The 17,409-nt window shown below is 29.0% G+C and overlaps 1 protein-coding gene across 3 annotated transcripts; it reads left to right on the top strand.

Annotated features, from left to right (window-relative positions):
• The first annotated feature begins 5,226 nt into the window (after nucleotides 1-5,226).
• Nucleotides 5,227-16,869, top strand: LOC7486551 (MADS-box protein JOINTLESS). Of its 3 annotated transcripts, none has more exons than XM_024600792.2 (9): nucleotides 5,227-5,394; nucleotides 5,668-5,858; nucleotides 15,162-15,240; nucleotides 15,406-15,467; nucleotides 15,555-15,654; nucleotides 15,734-15,775; nucleotides 16,037-16,078; nucleotides 16,166-16,323; nucleotides 16,610-16,869. In XM_024600792.2, exons 2-9 carry the CDS (start codon nucleotides 5,677-5,679, stop codon nucleotides 16,626-16,628), a joined length of 684 nt encoding a protein of 227 aa, XP_024456560.1. In that variant the 5' UTR covers nucleotides 5,227-5,394; nucleotides 5,668-5,676; the 3' UTR covers nucleotides 16,629-16,869. The 3 variants fall into 3 exon arrangements, with proteins under 3 accessions (XP_024456560.1, XP_052308658.1, XP_002306534.3); XM_052452698.1 differs by having other exon boundaries at nucleotides 16,563-16,869; XM_002306498.4 differs by lacking the exon at nucleotides 16,610-16,869 and having other exon boundaries at nucleotides 16,166-16,327.
• The last annotated feature ends 540 nt before the right edge of the window (nucleotides 16,870-17,409 follow it).

The raw sequence follows: 17,409 nt of genomic DNA, 5'->3' as shown, positions 1-17,409 counted from the left end.
GCCTTAAGAAATAGATAAGTTGATTAATCAAGAAAACATAATTGTCTGCAGTCTATATTTGATTTGATTCAATTTTCTTCCTAAGATTAATAACGTAGATCCGCCATAATTATTAAACTCAGTTTCTTCACAAGTTCATATACCACAACTCCGTTTTGATAGCAAACTTAACAATAGATTGTTCACAATAATAACTTAGAGTCCGCTTTAGCAATTAAAATAAACAATCATAGGAAATAAGTATAGGAGATCAAACATATTCATTCATCATATAAACTGAAAAGAAAAGGTAGAATAAATCTCACAGTTCTTCAAATCTGAAGGTTTCTGTATCCTTGCAACCAAGAAAAAGAGTTTAGCCTTGTATGTTTGTTGAACAACTAATCAAAAAGAAGGAGGAATGCATAATTTCCGGTTTCTTAGAGGAGGGGGGCGTTTTTCTCCTCTTGGCTGGCTGCGGCCCCCTCTTCTCTTCTCTCATTCTTTTTATATTCTAGAAAACCCTAGTCTCTATTTTACAAAATAATCCTCCCTTAAATAGACAGTATACATTTAAGTTGTTCAATAACTATTTTTCAAAAAAAAAAAGAAATAGCCTTGCATGAAATCTTCAAACTTTGACTTAGAGGAGCTAAATTGCTGAAATAAAAACTTGGATGTCGGTTTAGATGCTTCGGAACGTAATTTGGACTCATTTTTTCACGAAACTTGTTTGCTAGCAGAATTCAATTGTCATCTTTGAAAACTCATATCTCCGTCATATGACATCGTTTTTTGCATAAATTTGGAGCGTTGATATTTCTTTGAGTCAGGAATCCAAAAACATTGAGTTTGCATCAATTGGACTTCTGTAGCTCCAGATATTCAAGTTGTAATGGCCGAAGGTCAACACTGGCAGATTGCAATATTTGACTTTAAAGGCTGCGATTTCCATGCTCTTCCTTATTTTATTTTCTTCCCTTAGATTCCCAGAAAGGATTGGATGTTAGTTTTTTAATGCCACTGGAATCACTTCATTTCGACTTCTAGAGCTCACGCTTTGCACAAAACATCGACTGAAGGTCAAATCTGCTAATTACCTCCAATTTACTCCTTTTTGCATCTTTCATCCAAAAGTGCATTCAAAACATAAAACAAAGAATATCAAGACATTTTATATATAAAACATAGGCAAAACACTAGTTAAATGTGGGTGAAACTATCGAATAATATGGTTGCAGCAGCCATGTACTCAATTATATTAAATAACTTTGTTTCTTATAATAAAGATTTTATTTAATCAAACAATTATATGTGTCAATAAAACATAAAAAAATCATTTAACAAAAGCAAATTAAATAAAATTACAAATTCAACCATCAAACAACCCAATATTGGATGACAAAACCGGAAAAAAAAAAAGCAATGAAAAAAAACTAGGTCAACCCAATTGACCCAATTTTTTTCATTGCTTTAATTTTTTTTTCCAGTTTTTCCATCCAAAATTGGGTTGTGTTGACCTAGTTTTTTTTTCATTTTTTTATTTGTTTTTCAATTTTGTCATCCTATATTGGGTTGTTTGATGGTTGAACTTTGTAGTTTTATTTAATTTGCTTTTGTTATGACTTTTTTTATATTTTATTGGCACATATAATTGTTAGCCCGCTAAACCCGCAATCATGAGCATATGATTAAGATAATCTCATAGAAAAAAAAATTAAAAAAAAAGAACGAAGACCAATTTCAAGAAAAAATATCAAATGATGAAATTGAAAATTAATTTTATAAAAGAACCTTACAAAAAAACTAAAAATCAACCTATGCCAACCCTTAAAACATGTAACCCTATTCATGAGGTCGGGACTAATACCATATAAGACAAACAAAAAAACAAAACAAAATTCTCAATAAAAATGTTGAGTGATGAAATTGAGAAACAAATACAATAAAAAAGAGATAAAAAAACAAAACAAATAACAATAAAATGAATGAAGACTAATTTCAACATAAAAATAAATTGAAATCAAATACTATGGATAAAATTGAAAAAAAACAAAATTCATTTAGTTAAAGGATAAGAAAATCAAAAGAATAAAGATCAAACTTGATATAAAAATAAAATCAAACCAAATGATTTCAGCAAGGAGAAGAGAATAGAAATTAAAATAAGATAAAAAAAAACAAAACAAATAGTAATAAAAAAAAATAAGGATCAAAGTGGATAAAAAAAATTAATGATAAGACAACATCATACTTTAGCAAAAAGAATAGAGAAAAATGAAGGAAAAGAAAAAAAAGCGTATTGAAGCTCAATCGTCGCTTCTCTGCACACACACGTTGAACCACCGGGAAAAGAACGTCGACGTGTATCTAGTGTCACCATGTAAGATGGTGTTATACCAATGGAAAAAATAGCACACGCTACCTAAAGAGCGAAAGCAACACCCACTTATTGGCACGCCAACCACTTTTTTTTATTAATATTTTTATGTTTATTAAAATATTAAATTATACCTTAGTTAACATGAAAATAACAAAAAAAAAAGACTAAAAAATTGAAAAAGCCCTTAGGTTGAAGTTTTAATTTTTTTGGCTTACGAGGACATTTAAATAATTCATCGATGCTTAAACATTGAAAATGTCTAGAAAGTCCTTGAACAGTAATTCTTTTTTTTTTTCTTGCCTCCGATATTATTTTAGTTATTGCATTGTTTTAAAATAAAAAGACTGATATAATTCCAATAAATTTAATAATGATCAAATCAATTTGAAATGTTTATTTTACCCCTGTAGAAAGTGCATTGTTTGGTTTTGTGAAGAGTAAAATAGATATTTCACGGTAAATTATTACAGTAAAAATACCCATTTACAAGGGAAAAAATCTTAAAAGTAGATACTTGTGAATTTATAAAGAATCATTGTTGATAGATAATTATACCAATTAATCGCAATAAAATAAGAGGTATTCGGTAATAGCGAGAGGGAAAAGAGGGTAATTTATTAGACTAACCATGACGTGATTGCAGAAAGGCCATCTTTGTACGGAAAGAGATCGTCCAAAAAAACAAAAAACCTCTGATTTTATATTTCATCTCAAATTTTGATAGAAGGAATGAAAAAAAATAATCTATTTTTAGATAAAAAAAAATACCAGTTATTATACATAATTACTTAGATAAAAATAAGTGGTCTTCGTCTTCCGTTTATTAAATCAGCAGATAAAAAAAACCAATTTATTTGGTTCGTAGAATTTGCAAATCCTAGACAAAAATTGTTTAAATTATTTATTCATTTTTATTAATTATTATACATAAAATTAAAGGATGTAAAGAAATTATTGCTCATTTATACTCATTACACTGTGAATTACAATAATAATCAATAATATATTATTATTTTTTTTATTTTTTTTTTAATTTTTTTTCACTTATAGTGTATTACTTTCCTCTTTTTTTTTTCTCCTATAACACTTTTTTTTTTCTAAAATTATCTTTGTGAATTTTATTTTTTTAATATTGAGCTGTTTAAAAATTTTGCTTTATAATTTTTTTCTTTCTGCGAATTGCTACGGTGTTTTCCCACATGGTTTTTCTATTTTTTTTCAAAATTATATTTGTCGATTTTATTTTTTTAATATTGAGCTGATTGAGAATTTAGTTTTGTAATTTTTTTTCTTTAAAACATTGTTGATTTCTACATTGTTTCTCCACATGGTTTTTTTTTGTTTTTGTTTTTTATGATTTTCTCCAAAATTATCTTTCTTGATTTTATTTTTTAATATTGAGCTGGTGAAGAATTACATTTACAATATGTGAGGAAAGCACTATAGCTTTTCTCTCGAATTATTGTGGATTGCTACAATATTTTTTCCCACATGGTTTTTTTTTTGTTTTTTTATGTTTTTTTTTTCTAAAATTGTCTTTGTCAATTTTATTTTTAAATATTAAGCTAGTTAAGAATTACAATTACAAGTAAATACAAGTAAGGCTAAATCATGTGGGGAAAACACTGTAACTTTCCTCACAAAATACTATGGATTAATACAGTTTTTCCTCACATGGTTTTTTTTTCAGTTTTTTTGTGTGTTTTTTTTGTAATATTTTTTTTCAAAATTATCTTTGTCGATTTTTTTTTTTAATATTGAGTTGGTTAGAATTTAATTTTGTAATAAAGCTTAATCATGTGGGGAAAGCACTGTAGCTTTCCTCATAAAATACTGTGGATCGCTACAGTGTCTCTACACATGGTTTTTTTTCTTATGATTTTTTCAAAATTGTCTTTGTCAATTTTTTTTTTATATTGAGCTAGTTGAGAATTACAATTATAAGTCATTACAAATAAGGCTAAATCATGTGGGGAAGCATTGTAGCTTTCATCATAAAACACTGTGAATTGCTATAATGTTTCCAACATAGTTTTTTTTTCCTGTTTGTTTTTGTTATATTTTTTAAAAAAAATTATCTCTGTCGATTTTATTTTTTTAATATATGAGCTGATTGAGAATTTAGCTTTGTAATTTTTTTGATTTAAAACACTGTGAATTGCTGTAGTGTTTTCCTATATGATTTTTTTATGATTTTTTCCAAAATTATCTTTATCGATTTTTTTTTAATATTGAGTTGGTTAAGAATTATAATTACAATTAAACTAAATCATATAGGGAAAACATTGTTATTTTTCTCACAAAACACTGTGGATTGCTACAGTATTTCTCAAAATAGTTTAATTTTTTATGATTGTTTTTAAATTATCTTTGTTGATTTTATTGGGGAAATTACTGTAGTTTTCCTCACAAGACATTGTCAATTGCTACAACGTTTTTTCTCGTGATTTTTTTTCCTTCCAAAATTATCTTTGTCAATTTTTTTTTAATATTAAGTTGGTAGAGAATTAAGTTTTGTAATTTTTTTTTACTTTTTATTAACAGAAAAACTAAATCATGTGGCGAAATCACTGTATCTTTCCTCACAAAACACTATGGATTACTACAAATTATTTTATTCAGTCTCTAAATTTTTAATCATAACATAATTTTTTTTCCGTCATAAAATATTGATTTTATTATACTTTTAGTTTATATTATTTATTTAGTGATAATTCATCAAATATATTTATTTTATAATTTCGTAACAGCGTCCGAGAATGTAATATCATAGTTTATTATTATATCTCACTTTTAAACTTGTCAGGAGGAGTATTTTATTTAAAACAAAGTAAATGTCACAAACATAAGATAATAAGATATTCTTGTTTAGCTATAAAAGGGAAGATAACCTTTCCTTTCTCGAACACACAACACCCTATTATTCCTTTTTCTCTCTCTCTTTCTTTTTATCTGGTGTTTGTTTTACTTTCTGAAATTGGAAGTTTTTTGATTCCTCTGATCAGACCTAACTCAAGCCAGCTCCTAAGAAGGTAAACAAGTGAAAGTCAATCAATCCATGTCACTTCAGTTCTTTTGCATGTTCATGAGCCAAGATTGGTCCGTCTTTCACTTTTCTTTTCTTTTTTTTTTGGGCGTCTTTGCTTGGATCTGAACTGGGTCTTCTCGCTAGGGTTTCTGCTAAATTCTCGTATTAAATTAGCAAAACCCCACTTTTCTTAGCTTTGTTTCCATGTCATTTCATATGTTCGTTCTTGTTTGTAAGGACAATGTCAATGTTGTGTCTTTTTTTTTTCTTTTTAAAGGAGAGGATAATGGCGAGAGAGAAGATCAAGATCAAGAAGATTGACAACGTGGCTGCAAGACAAGTGACCTTCTCAAAGAGGAGGCGAGGACTTCTCAAGAAAGCTGAAGAGCTTTCTGTTCTTTGTGATGTTGAGGTTGCTGTCATCATTTTTTCTGCTACTGGCAAGCTCTTTGAGTATTCCAGCTCCAGGTACTGCATTTTTTTACCTTTAAAGACGGAGATCCCCTTGTATTTGATTTAATGTATGTCTTATCCTAGTGGACTCTCTGTCTTGTTTACTGTGTGTTTATGTGCTGGTGTGAGTGTAATCATTAGAGTTTGCGTGAGAGAGAAAGAGAGAGAGACATAGAGGATTTTTAAGATTCTACTCCTGTTTTAGGACTGTATGATCTTACAGGCATATTTGTTGATTTTGATGTGGCTTTGAAACCTCGTATATAAACATAAATTTATATCCGTCTATTTAATTTTATGGACTTTTAAAAATCCAGTAATTAGATAGTGAGGAAGGAATCAAGATCCCTTGCGGTATAGTTTCCTGTACCTCTGATAAATAGGTAAGCCTTACCTCATTCAAAGACTATATAAGCACATCCAACTTTACATATCTTAACACAAATTCTTTACTTCATTTCTCTTTGAGAAAAAAATAATAGTCAAGAAACACTTCATTTCTGGGATATTCTCTTCTCTAACATGAAATCCTCTCTCCGAAGTTGCGGTTCTGTGCTTTTTAGAATTTATTAATTTTCATTGATGTAATCTAGCTGGGTTTATGTGCAGCTGTCTGTGTGTCGTTGTATTAATCAATTATTCTGCCTTATTATATTTTTCCGAGGTGTGTAACATGGGAAAAGGGTTCAGAACTATATATCGCTAAGTCTCTAATCTTGTCTCCTTAAAGATCAATTATATATCGACAGCATATGATAAGCTAAAATTCATTAAATTTTGAGGTTCTTGTTGAATGTGATCTGTTGTTAACATGGGAGTTAATTGTTTTCCTCTTAAACTAAAATAAACAACTGAAACCAATCCTCTCCTTTTTTTAACAGTAGTTCCCTTTGAATTAGGTCATTAAAAATCTCGAAAAACATTGAAGTAATTAAATAAGAGATGCCAATTAAGTGACAGCCAAGATTTATGGAAGTTAAAAGTTACATCGGTTTTTGTGGAAGTTAAAAGTTTAAATTGGTAAAGATAGATAGCTAGGCTTCAAGAAGGAGGGCAGGCCTTCCTGTTGTGCCTAAATTCCTTTTGAGACTTTTAGGTTGGATCAGTTGGAAGTCCACGTACTCCAATAGTATTCCTTTGGAGAGGAATTATATGTTGATTGTGACGTAAATGATCATTGAAAGGCACCAGCGAGATTAGAATTTTTCAAGTGCGAGGTCATGAAAAACCTTAGCATGAGCTTAAAAATAAATAACGAATTAATGAATGGTTTTACATATTTTTTTTTTATAATAATCGAGTGGATTTTAAATAAGGCTAGAGAACCATTTAAACTAATGGAAATCTAGCAAAAAGAGATGCTAGTGTCTATTTACATAAGACAAAAAACAAAAAAACAAGAAGAAAATCAAGCAACTCAAATATTTACATAAAGCAAAGTATCAAGTTGAATGGTTTTACATATAATACATAATTTTAGGTTAATGCAAAATACATGTTTTCGAAAATGTAAATCTTAATTTTAAGGATGTAATTAAAAAGATCTTCCAAATTTTAGGATTAATTAAATTATAAACTTTCTCAGAGTTTGGGATGCTATGACATGTTTGACCTTATACCTCATTCCGTTCTTGACTAAGTACTGGGAATTTTGGATACTTCAGTTAATAAAAACCAAGGAACTATGTTAAAAAAGTGAAACAAAATTAGTTAATACTAGTCATATTCCTGTGCGCTATTGCAATAATCTTTTTAACAATGTTGTTAAATTTAGTAAAGCTTAGTGAGTCATTGTAGTGACTTGTTAACCCGGTCACTGAACCTAGTCGAGTTTTAATGCAAACCTTTTGAGAGCAGATCAAACATGGCCCAATTGACTTAGTAGGTGTGCCCATGAATCAATTGATCCGGTGAAAACCTGACTTGTTGACTTAGTGTTGACTTGTAGGTGAATCCTCTTGATTAACCTAGTAAAAACTCAATTTTCTTTTTTTGAGAAAAAATATATTAAAAACAAAGTTGATTTAACTTTTTTTATAAAAAAATATTGATACGATGACAATTTTTTTATTGATCTAAGCCATGGGTTGGACGAGTTTAATAACCTTGTTTTCTAGAACTTGTTTTTTAATCAATTAAACAATTATAAAAATAAACATTTGCATGAAAGACAACTAATAAAATTATTGAGGAGAAATGTATTTTTTTTTATCTAAATTGTCTTTTCTGATTCATATAATTTTTTTAATAAAAAAACTGTTTTTGCATTACAACATAGTTAATTGAATAAAAAACAACATAAAAATAAGTTTGGAGAAACTATATTAATTTTAAATAAATGTAAAAAGGCATATATTTTTAATAAAAAACTAAATTTTCATATTCATGTATTTTCTTTTTTTGTTTTGATGAAGACATTTGTTTTTTATGAAAGTGCTGTTTTTTAGACAGAAAGAAACTCGTTATGATCATGAAAGCAAGTTCTATTTTAAAAAATCATAATCAATCATCTCTCTATGTCTATTTAAAAAAATGAGAACAATAAACTTGAAAACAATATATAAAAAATTTATAATGAAAAAATCAAGAAAAAATATATATTATATTCTCATTCAATATTAATGAGAAAATTATCATTAAGATTTCACATATTGGGTTGAAAAATAATTATTCATAAAGTAATCGATAATATTATCATAAACAAATCATAATATTATTAAAAATATCATAATTGTTTTTTATTAGGAGCGCATTTGCTTAATAGAAGGCAGCAACAATAAGATTAAATTTTTTTCCTAATTCCAAACAAGTAGAAAAAATGTGTATCTTCAATCCGAATTCTATTTTTGTATTAATACATTTCTAGATTGTTTCAATGAAAACATGATTTTCAATTGCAAGCATTGTTTTCTAAATAAAACATCATTATAATTTTAAAAGCAAATTTAAAAAATATTAAAACAATATCTAAGTATTTCGTATGTGATTAAAAAAATAAAAAAATTGTTACAAAAACTTTAATTTTGTTGAAATTACATGGTGTGAGTATGTTTGTGGTCTCCTTTATGTTTCTCGGGCATGCAAATTTTCAATTAGGAATGGGTAAATTCTAGTGATTGCTGTTTTCTAGGGAAAGAACAATTGAAAGCACAACATCCTCGTCAATGGACAGAGGTCGAAGCTGATCTATCTTTTCAAAGTCATGACATATTTCATGGCTTTTGGTTTGCAAGTATCAGAAAGATGCTCCAATTTTCTAATAAAACGTCAAACTTTTTCACAAAGCAAATGTGCGTGTGCATATATATATATATATATGTGTGTGTGTGTGTGTGTGTGTGTGTTTCGCATGAAATAAGTAGAACAATACAAACTTAAAAATGGATCATCTAGCATAAAGTTATAAAGTCAGAATATCAATTATTAAATTTAATAGGTCAGCGAAGATATTAGTATTCATGATTTTGTGAAAATCCTTAAAAGATTGGTTGCAAGTGAAAAGGTGAAAAGGAGTGTTAGTAAATATATACCATAAAGAATAAATACAAGAATATAAATTGATATAAAAATTTGAAAATTCAAATATCAAATTCAATATTTTTGAATTGGTTTACAATCATTAACAAATAGAAATAAATTTTAAAAATATCTTTAAGAATTAGATTAGAAATGCTCAAGTTGCATTACCATACACACGGATACTTAAATGATCATTATTTTAATGTGAATTAAAAATATATATAAATATTTATTGATACTTAATATATATTGCTAAATATTTTATCATGTATTAGAACTCAATTCATCTTGGTAGAAGAAAGTGACATGAATCATGTGCAAACATGACTAGCAAACTATATAAATATCTCAATCTTCGTAAACAACTTATTTTAGGGTTAGTTAACCACTCTTTCTAAATGATTTTGTTTATATATGATTATTACTACTAACTCATTTCATGGAAACATTGTTATCCGAATTCAACATTCCTACAAATGTAGGATTCCTACAAGTGTTGCAACTGAGAATTAATCAAAACATAAAGAATAAAAGCACTGTTAGAATTCATTTTTTAATATTGAAAAAGTAATTCCTTTGGAGAAAAAGTTAGCTTTTAGAAATATTTTATCTTTACTTGTGGAAATTGTTTTAGTTTTTTAGAAAATGGAGAATTATAGAGAAGGCATTTGAAAATGAATGTTTTTTTAGAAATATGGTTTTTTTTGTTCTTCTAATTCTTTAGAAAATTGAAAAGCATAAAAAAATTGTTTTTTCAACTTCTTCACTGTTAAAAACAAAGAGCCTTGTTTTTATCACCTTATTTTTTTATATACAATTCTTTTATCAATTTAAATATAAGCCACACAAAGCCCTTGTTCTCTATTTTAAAACCTTTTATTCAGAAAGCATGTTTTCTTAATTTTTCATACATAATTTTTGTGGAATAAATGAAAAAAATTGGAAACTACAACACTGTTTTTAAAAATAAACTAAACACATAAGAGTTTTTTGTTTTTTTTAAAAAAGGAAAACATTCCCGGATAATGAAAACTCTACATTCTATCTTTTTTTCTATTTCTTTTTTGAAATTTAGTGTTTCTAAGTAAGCCAAAAACACCTCTGGAGTAGGAATAACACTAGAGAGATGAGGTTGTGGTTTTTTTATTTATAATTGTTTTCGGTGAAAGGTTGTCCTCTTAAGGAAATACTTCATGTTTTATGTATCTTAGGAATTTAAATGAAAAGTATTAAGGAAGTAAGATAAGAGGTTAAATGTCAAGGGTATATGAAGTGGTAAGAGATGAAGTATCAAAGGATGTTTGGTAGAAGTCAGTTTTTTTCATGAGTGATAGAGAATCTCATGTTAAATAAATGAAATTTTAAATTAAATAAAATTATAACAAAAACATTGAATAATTTATATTTGTGGTTCTAAATTTGAGACACTAGTAAAAGGAGACAAGAAAAAAAGTGAAAAAATAAGAAAATGCATGAAATTCAAATTTTATCTCCTTAAACAATCCTTCACTCTCCACTCCCTAGTTAGTTTAACATTAACTTGGGGGTTAAATGTTAACCTTCATGTTCTCTCAAAAGTGTGCTAACATGGATAAAAGTAAATGCATATGGAATTATAAAATCTTACTTTTATGGGTTAAGATGGGAGGAAATGGCAGTGTGTGAATTTTGGAGAAACTATTCACTCTCTGCACTCAACCTTACAATAGCAAGACATAAATGTAAAACCCTGATTGGTAATGGATCGAGAAAACACAATTGTTGCATTTGTGAAAAGGTATAGCATTGGAGACCACCTTCATATTTCCATTTAGGCTGGCCTTCTAAACTATTAGTGAGACCCTAGCATGCACATGAGGACTGTCAAGTGAAATTTTATACAAGTTTGAGGGAGACGAGGGGTAAAGGCCGAAGGGAGCTAATCCCTTTACCTACTGGAAAGGAAAGGGGTTGAAGGTTTCTATACGTCCAAGTTCAATCCTTTTAAATTCTAAGAACAATTCAAACCCAAATTAAATGTTTAGCAGGAACAAAATGTTCAAAGATTTAATTATTATTTTTATAAACTTCTTAATTTAGGTGCTGCATTTTATGTTACAATGGTGAAACATTGAACAGAGTAATAACTTAGGCTGGCTAACGTTTCCTTGTTCTTTGCTTTTGATAAGAAACGACAGTTTATTGGAAACAATATAAAACAAACCAGGTTTTTCAATGTTTCGTTGTGAATGAGGGATTGTGTATCTGAATAAAGAATAGGACGTAATGATATAGAACTATAATAATACGATGGAAGTTCCCTATAGCTTCCTTCAATTTCACTTGTAAACAGCGTCCTATTAAATGATTTTCATAGCTTACGTGCTAAATAGCATTGGGTTTTTGTGATGTTCTCTGGAATCCCCTATCCGCTTCCTCATTTATCTTTTTAAGCATGTGTACTCAACGGGGTGCAAGTCTTGTTACGTCTACATCCATCGTGTGGGAGTTCTTTTGTAGTTCAATTGTATTTGATATGGAAATGAATATGCACGTAAACAATGCATTTGAATCCTTACCACTTTACTTTATAAGCATTTGAAAGTAAAACTATTAATGCCACACAACCATCTTAATTCTTCTCCCATGTAATTGGAAATCAAGGATGATGAAATTTATTATAAATTAAAATTCTTAAAAATAAAAAAAAAAACATAATTATAAGAAAACATTCAAAATATTCTTCCAAGTCTCTATTACAATATAAGCTAGATAATTCTATTTATATTAGTCTTAGACAAACTAAATAAGAAAAATATAATCCAAAATATGAATAATTTTTAAACTAAATAAAAAATAATTTAGGAAAATAAATTTCCTAAATTGAATAAGAAAAAATAAATAAGAAATAGCTTATACACCAATCTCCTTAAGTTAGAAAGAACTTGTTTTCTAGTTCAAATTGTTTTTACTTTAATCTCGTGGATATCTAATCAAAACTCTTCATCTCTTTTTCATTCTTCACTTCAAGTGTATTATAATTTTATTTATTAGCGTAGGTCCTTTCATATTAAATTTTATATAAAAAACCAATTAATAAATTATTTCTCTTTATTTGGCTTCCAGAGTAACTTGTTTCATCAACATATGTTGTTATCATATAATCCTTTAACAAATTTATCTTTGTGAAAATAGTAAACTTGTAATCAAAATAATCAACTTCTTTTAAATTAATTTTTTTCTTGTTGAACACCTACGATGTTCTCTTAGCATTTAATCTTTAGCTTGTTAATGAGAAACCATTGTGATGAGGCCATTATCCCACATCGGTTAGGAGACGAGGGCCTTGATTGCTTATAAGGCACCAAGGACACCTCTCTCATCGCGAGACGTCTTTTAAGGGACAAAACCCACTGGAAGCCTGGAAGCCATGTGGGACAATACCTCGTGGTGGGCCTACCATGCTGCGGATATGGACACACCTCATCACATTGATAATATCATTAATGCTATTATTGTCATTGTTTATGCTATAATTATCATCAAAATAAATATTATAAATTGATGGAGAATACCAATTCACATTTATCTTTTTATAAATAGGATCACTAAAGTTCGCACTCTTTTCTACCTTGATATCCAGTTCGTTTCTATTGTAGTTTTCAGCTTGTTGCTTCCTTTTGCCATGTTTGGGTTTGATGATAAAGGGTCTCAAGTAGTTATAGAAACTTATAAATTGCCGTTGATCTCCAAAACACCATGATGAATGCATACTGGTTGCTTTACTGCGCTTCAATTGTTGAAATATTCTCTTCGAAGAATTCAAGGTTTAAGTGTACTTCAAAGGTATAAAGTGGTCTTACATCTTCATCTTCTCCCTTTCAGAAATCTTGGGCTAGTCCTATCTTGTACAAGGTTGCTTCAATTGCTTCCACCTCATAGAGGGATAACCTCTCAATTTGGTGGTGATCAACTTCACCTTCATCTTCAAAACCTCCGTGCACTTAAAGATTCGTTCTATCTCATAAAATCAATTGATAAATCCCTTAGCTTACAGGATACTTGCAAACTCAGGGTCTCGAAAACCCTGGTCTTCATGGTGATCATCTTGAACACGCTTATGCTTGTGATGTGGGTTCTTAAATCTAGATGTGGAGTTATGACCAACGAACTTAAAAATCTTGAGATCCTGATCCGCTAAACAACTACTCAAATCCGCAACCTACCTTTATAAATCCTTAATTATCATTAGTTCTTGAAAATAACTTTCTTGAGGTAGAATCTCCTCAATAGAAAACTATACTCCTTCACAATGAACATGTCCTACTTTACGATCTCCATTATGGTTTTTCAACAATACACAACAAAAATTATTAGAAAACATTGAATTTTGATATCATCTGACACATTAAAAAAACAAAAGATAATAGGGATTGTTACAAGTTATAATTCTCAAAGATCAACAATATTATAACTATGAGGAAACACTCAAAATATTTATTTTTTATTCATTCAAGCCTTTTAAAATACAAGTTAAATAATTTTATTTATATTTATCTTAGGCCTAACTAAATAAAAATAAAATAATATTATTGAACTTCATAAGAAAAAATAAACAAAGAAATAAAATCTCTTGCATCACTAGTTTATAGTAAAAATAAAAAATAAACACAATGCACATAACTGCATATGTTGACACTATGAATAAATCCAATGTAAAGAAATTTGTATAATTAATTATATTGTTTTATCAGCCCCATTTGTAATGTAGTAAAGACCTAATATCACCAAAAATCCTTCTTTTATAATGCTTTTATATTATTTTTTAATATATTTTTTAAGTGAAAATCTTTTAAATTTGAAATTGGTTTATATCCACTCACCATTAATCATTAATGCTATTATTGTCATTGTTTTGCTATTTTTTTGCTTCAAATTAATTTTATTTTGTTTTTTTTGGATTGTTTTGATGTGCTGATGTCAAAAATAAATTTTAAAAAATAAAAAAATATATTATTTTGATGCATTTACAAGTGAAAAACATTTTAAAATGCAACTTCCACTACACTCTCAAACAGACACTAAAAATTTAATATTACATCAAATAAATATCTAAATTCAAAAACTTAAAGACTTTACAATAATTTTATAAATTACTCTCATACAATCAACATTAAATGATAATATTTAAAATTGATAATTGACTATGGCTTAAACTTTGATACAAAATCCAAACTCATTATCTAATTCAATTATTTGTTCAGAATCACATATATTAAGTTTGTCCAAAAAAAAAACAATATAGCTAGAAAAACTAATTTTTAACCCATGATCTTGTAATTATTTCCTAGAATAGTGATAATGTTTTTAAAATTATTTGACAAATGTGAACCAGAAAATTTTCCAGTTGTATATGTTTTATTTGTTACCACAAGCTGTATATTATCCAACATAATTTTTACCATAGAAAAAATAAAATATTTTATAGGGACTTGAACCGAGCCTAGTGTTCTAGGGTTAAGACTCCCACGGACAAGTCTGCTGCTTGTTTGGCCATTGTTTGCTGATATCGTCCATATTTGTGAATTTTTTGAGATTCTGTTGCAATAGAGGAAGTATGCAGGGTCTGTTACGTTTTCTATTAGCAGAATTGATGGAATATTTCAATTCCAGTTAAATTAATCTTTTGGACTTTTCATGAAGCCCTCATCGCCTTGCTATGTCTCTATGAGCAGCTTGTGTGGCGATGATCTGTATTGCTCATTTTCTGAATGTCACCAGCTTTTCATATGACGCACTAACTGTTTCACTTATGTGTAGTATGAAGGACGTTCTTGCGAGGTATAATTTGCACTCCAATAACCTCGACAAACTAAACCAACCATCTCTTGAGTTGCAGGTAATTCCTTCTTCTATTAGTTTTGCATAATGACTAACACCTCAATATCATGGAAAATATGTGTTTCTGTTTGTTCATTTTAAGGGCATTGTCCGGGTGTTTTTGAAGCTCTGCAGGTTATACCTGGTCCTTAACCTGCAATTTCATTCTTGATTTTATTTATAGCTAGAAAACAGCAATCATATGCGATTGAGAAAGGAGGTTTCTGAAAAGAGCCATCAACTAAGGTAACATTCAGCAAGGAACTTCACAAGGTGGTAACTGATCTATTACTATTTAGTTCTAATGGGATGTATTCCTTCAATGCATGGCAGGCGAATGAGAGGAGAAGAGCTTCAAGGACTAAATATAGAGGAATTGCAGCAATTGGAAAAAGTGCTTGAAGTAGGACTTTGTTGTGTGCTTGAAACCAAGGTTGGTTTCCATTTACGACCATACATAACCACGTATAGATTCTTAATTTGCAACAACGAGTTTTTTTTTTTTTTTTCAGGGAGAACGAATTATGAATGAGATATCTACACTTGAAAGGAAGGTTAGAATGTTACTGATTTCATGGTATACGAGACTTGCTGGTCAAGACTTCATCAAGAGATGTCCTACATAGATAGAAGTCATTCTTTGATTAAAAAAAAAAAAAGAAAAGAAGAAAGAAAAGAAAAGAAAAAAAAGACAAGAACTCGTTCTTCTGTGTAGTTGCTACGAACCATTAGTCTTGTTTATATACTCTTAATCATTTAGATAAGCAAAGTATCTCATCCATTCTTTGATTACTTGGTTTACTCCAATAATGCAGGGAGCTCAGCTTTTGGAAGAGAATAAGCATTTAAAACAGAAAGTAAGAATTTGTATCCTAAGTTGCTTATAATTTTACTTGTGAAGATTTAAATATTGAAAGAATAACTTTGTTTGAAGTTGTATGCAGATGACAACCATTTGTAAGGGAAAGAGACCTGCCCTTGTTGATTTAGACACAGCAGTTCAGGAAGAAAGGATGTCATCGGAGTCTACTAGCAATGTTTGCTGCAGCAGCAGTGGCCCTCCTGTAGAGGATGATAGCTCCGACACCTCTCTCAAATTAGGGTGAACTTAATTACCCGTATTATATCGACTAAATTTACGTGCAATTTTTCTTCTTCGTTTCACTTTTCAGGTTCCTTTTCTCCTTTTAGCCTTAAAGGATCCATGATCACAAAATGAATGATTTAATTCACACCCCTCGTATAAGCTTGCTATAAAGCTTCCTTCGGTGAAAAGTTATCATTTTGAATATACCATAATTTCAATATTGAGGCAACTAACTGGTGTTTTGTGTTTATTAGATTGAATAATTGCTCAATTGCATGCATCAACTTCAAACTGTTTACAGGTTGGCCATCTTAAGCTGAAAGCTGGAGGCAAATGAACTGATCCAGTAGAATCTTGCGAGGAACAAAGCTGCGATCGCTTGAAGATCGACTTAACCTTTGAGATATAGGTATTTATTTATGTTTTGAGTTAATGTAAGAATGACGCGTACTGGCAAACATTCTGGATTCGTGGATTCGCAATATAGGTGGTGTGTATGAAATCTAAAACCCAAAACATGTATTGGGGACTTTAATTTAAATCACTGAATATTTTGTCGATTGTCGATGTGTCAGTATAAAAATCACCAACAAATTTATCAATGGAAACATGTTGATGAGTGTCTTGTTGAGGATTTCAAATCGGTCGGTCATTTAGTCAATGATTTAAATGTTGATGGATAGGCTGATAAAATATTTGTGCCAATGATAAAAGTAGGCGCCAATCATTTTATGTTAGTGATAAAAGGAGACATCAGTTATTTTTTGTTGGCCTAGCCATTGATAAATATTATTGATTGATAGACTAATTGTCCTTAATATATCATATCATGTAGAACCAAGGGATTGACTAATAAATCATTGACAAACATGTTCTATTGTTGAATCTATCAGTTTATATCAAAACGGTTTACAAATCTCTATAATTCTTTGAGAAAAATGTGTATTGTATCGATGAAATCACTGATAGAATTTTTATGATTGTTGGTGATTTTGTTAGTATTTTAGTAATTTTTTAAAACACTAACAAATACATTTTTTAGAATAACACATTTTATATTATTAATTTAACTATAAAAATCAATTTTAAATGTTAGTATAT

Source organism: Populus trichocarpa, chromosome 5, assembly GCF_000002775.5.
Source record: "Populus trichocarpa isolate Nisqually-1 chromosome 5, P.trichocarpa_v4.1, whole genome shotgun sequence".
Lineage (NCBI taxonomy): Eukaryota > Viridiplantae > Streptophyta > Magnoliopsida > Malpighiales > Salicaceae > Populus > Populus trichocarpa.
Note: the sequence above shows the minus strand (reverse complement) of the source record. Positions and strands in the feature narration are given on the sequence as shown.

What these genes read in the sequence shown, in the direction of transcription:
- LOC7486551 (XM_052452698.1), top strand. Translation starts at nt 5,677, where the DNA reads ATGGCGAGAGAGAAGATCAAGATCAAGAAGATTGACAACGTGGCTGCA. An exon ending in TATCTACACTTGAAAGGAAG is followed by an intron (nt 15,776 to 16,036) that starts GTTAGAATGTTA and finishes CCAATAATGCAG; the next exon opens with GGAGCTCAGCTTTTGGAAGA. An exon ending in ATAAGCATTTAAAACAGAAA is followed by an intron (nt 16,079 to 16,165) that starts GTAAGAATTTGT and finishes AGTTGTATGCAG; the next exon opens with ATGACAACCATTTGTAAGGG.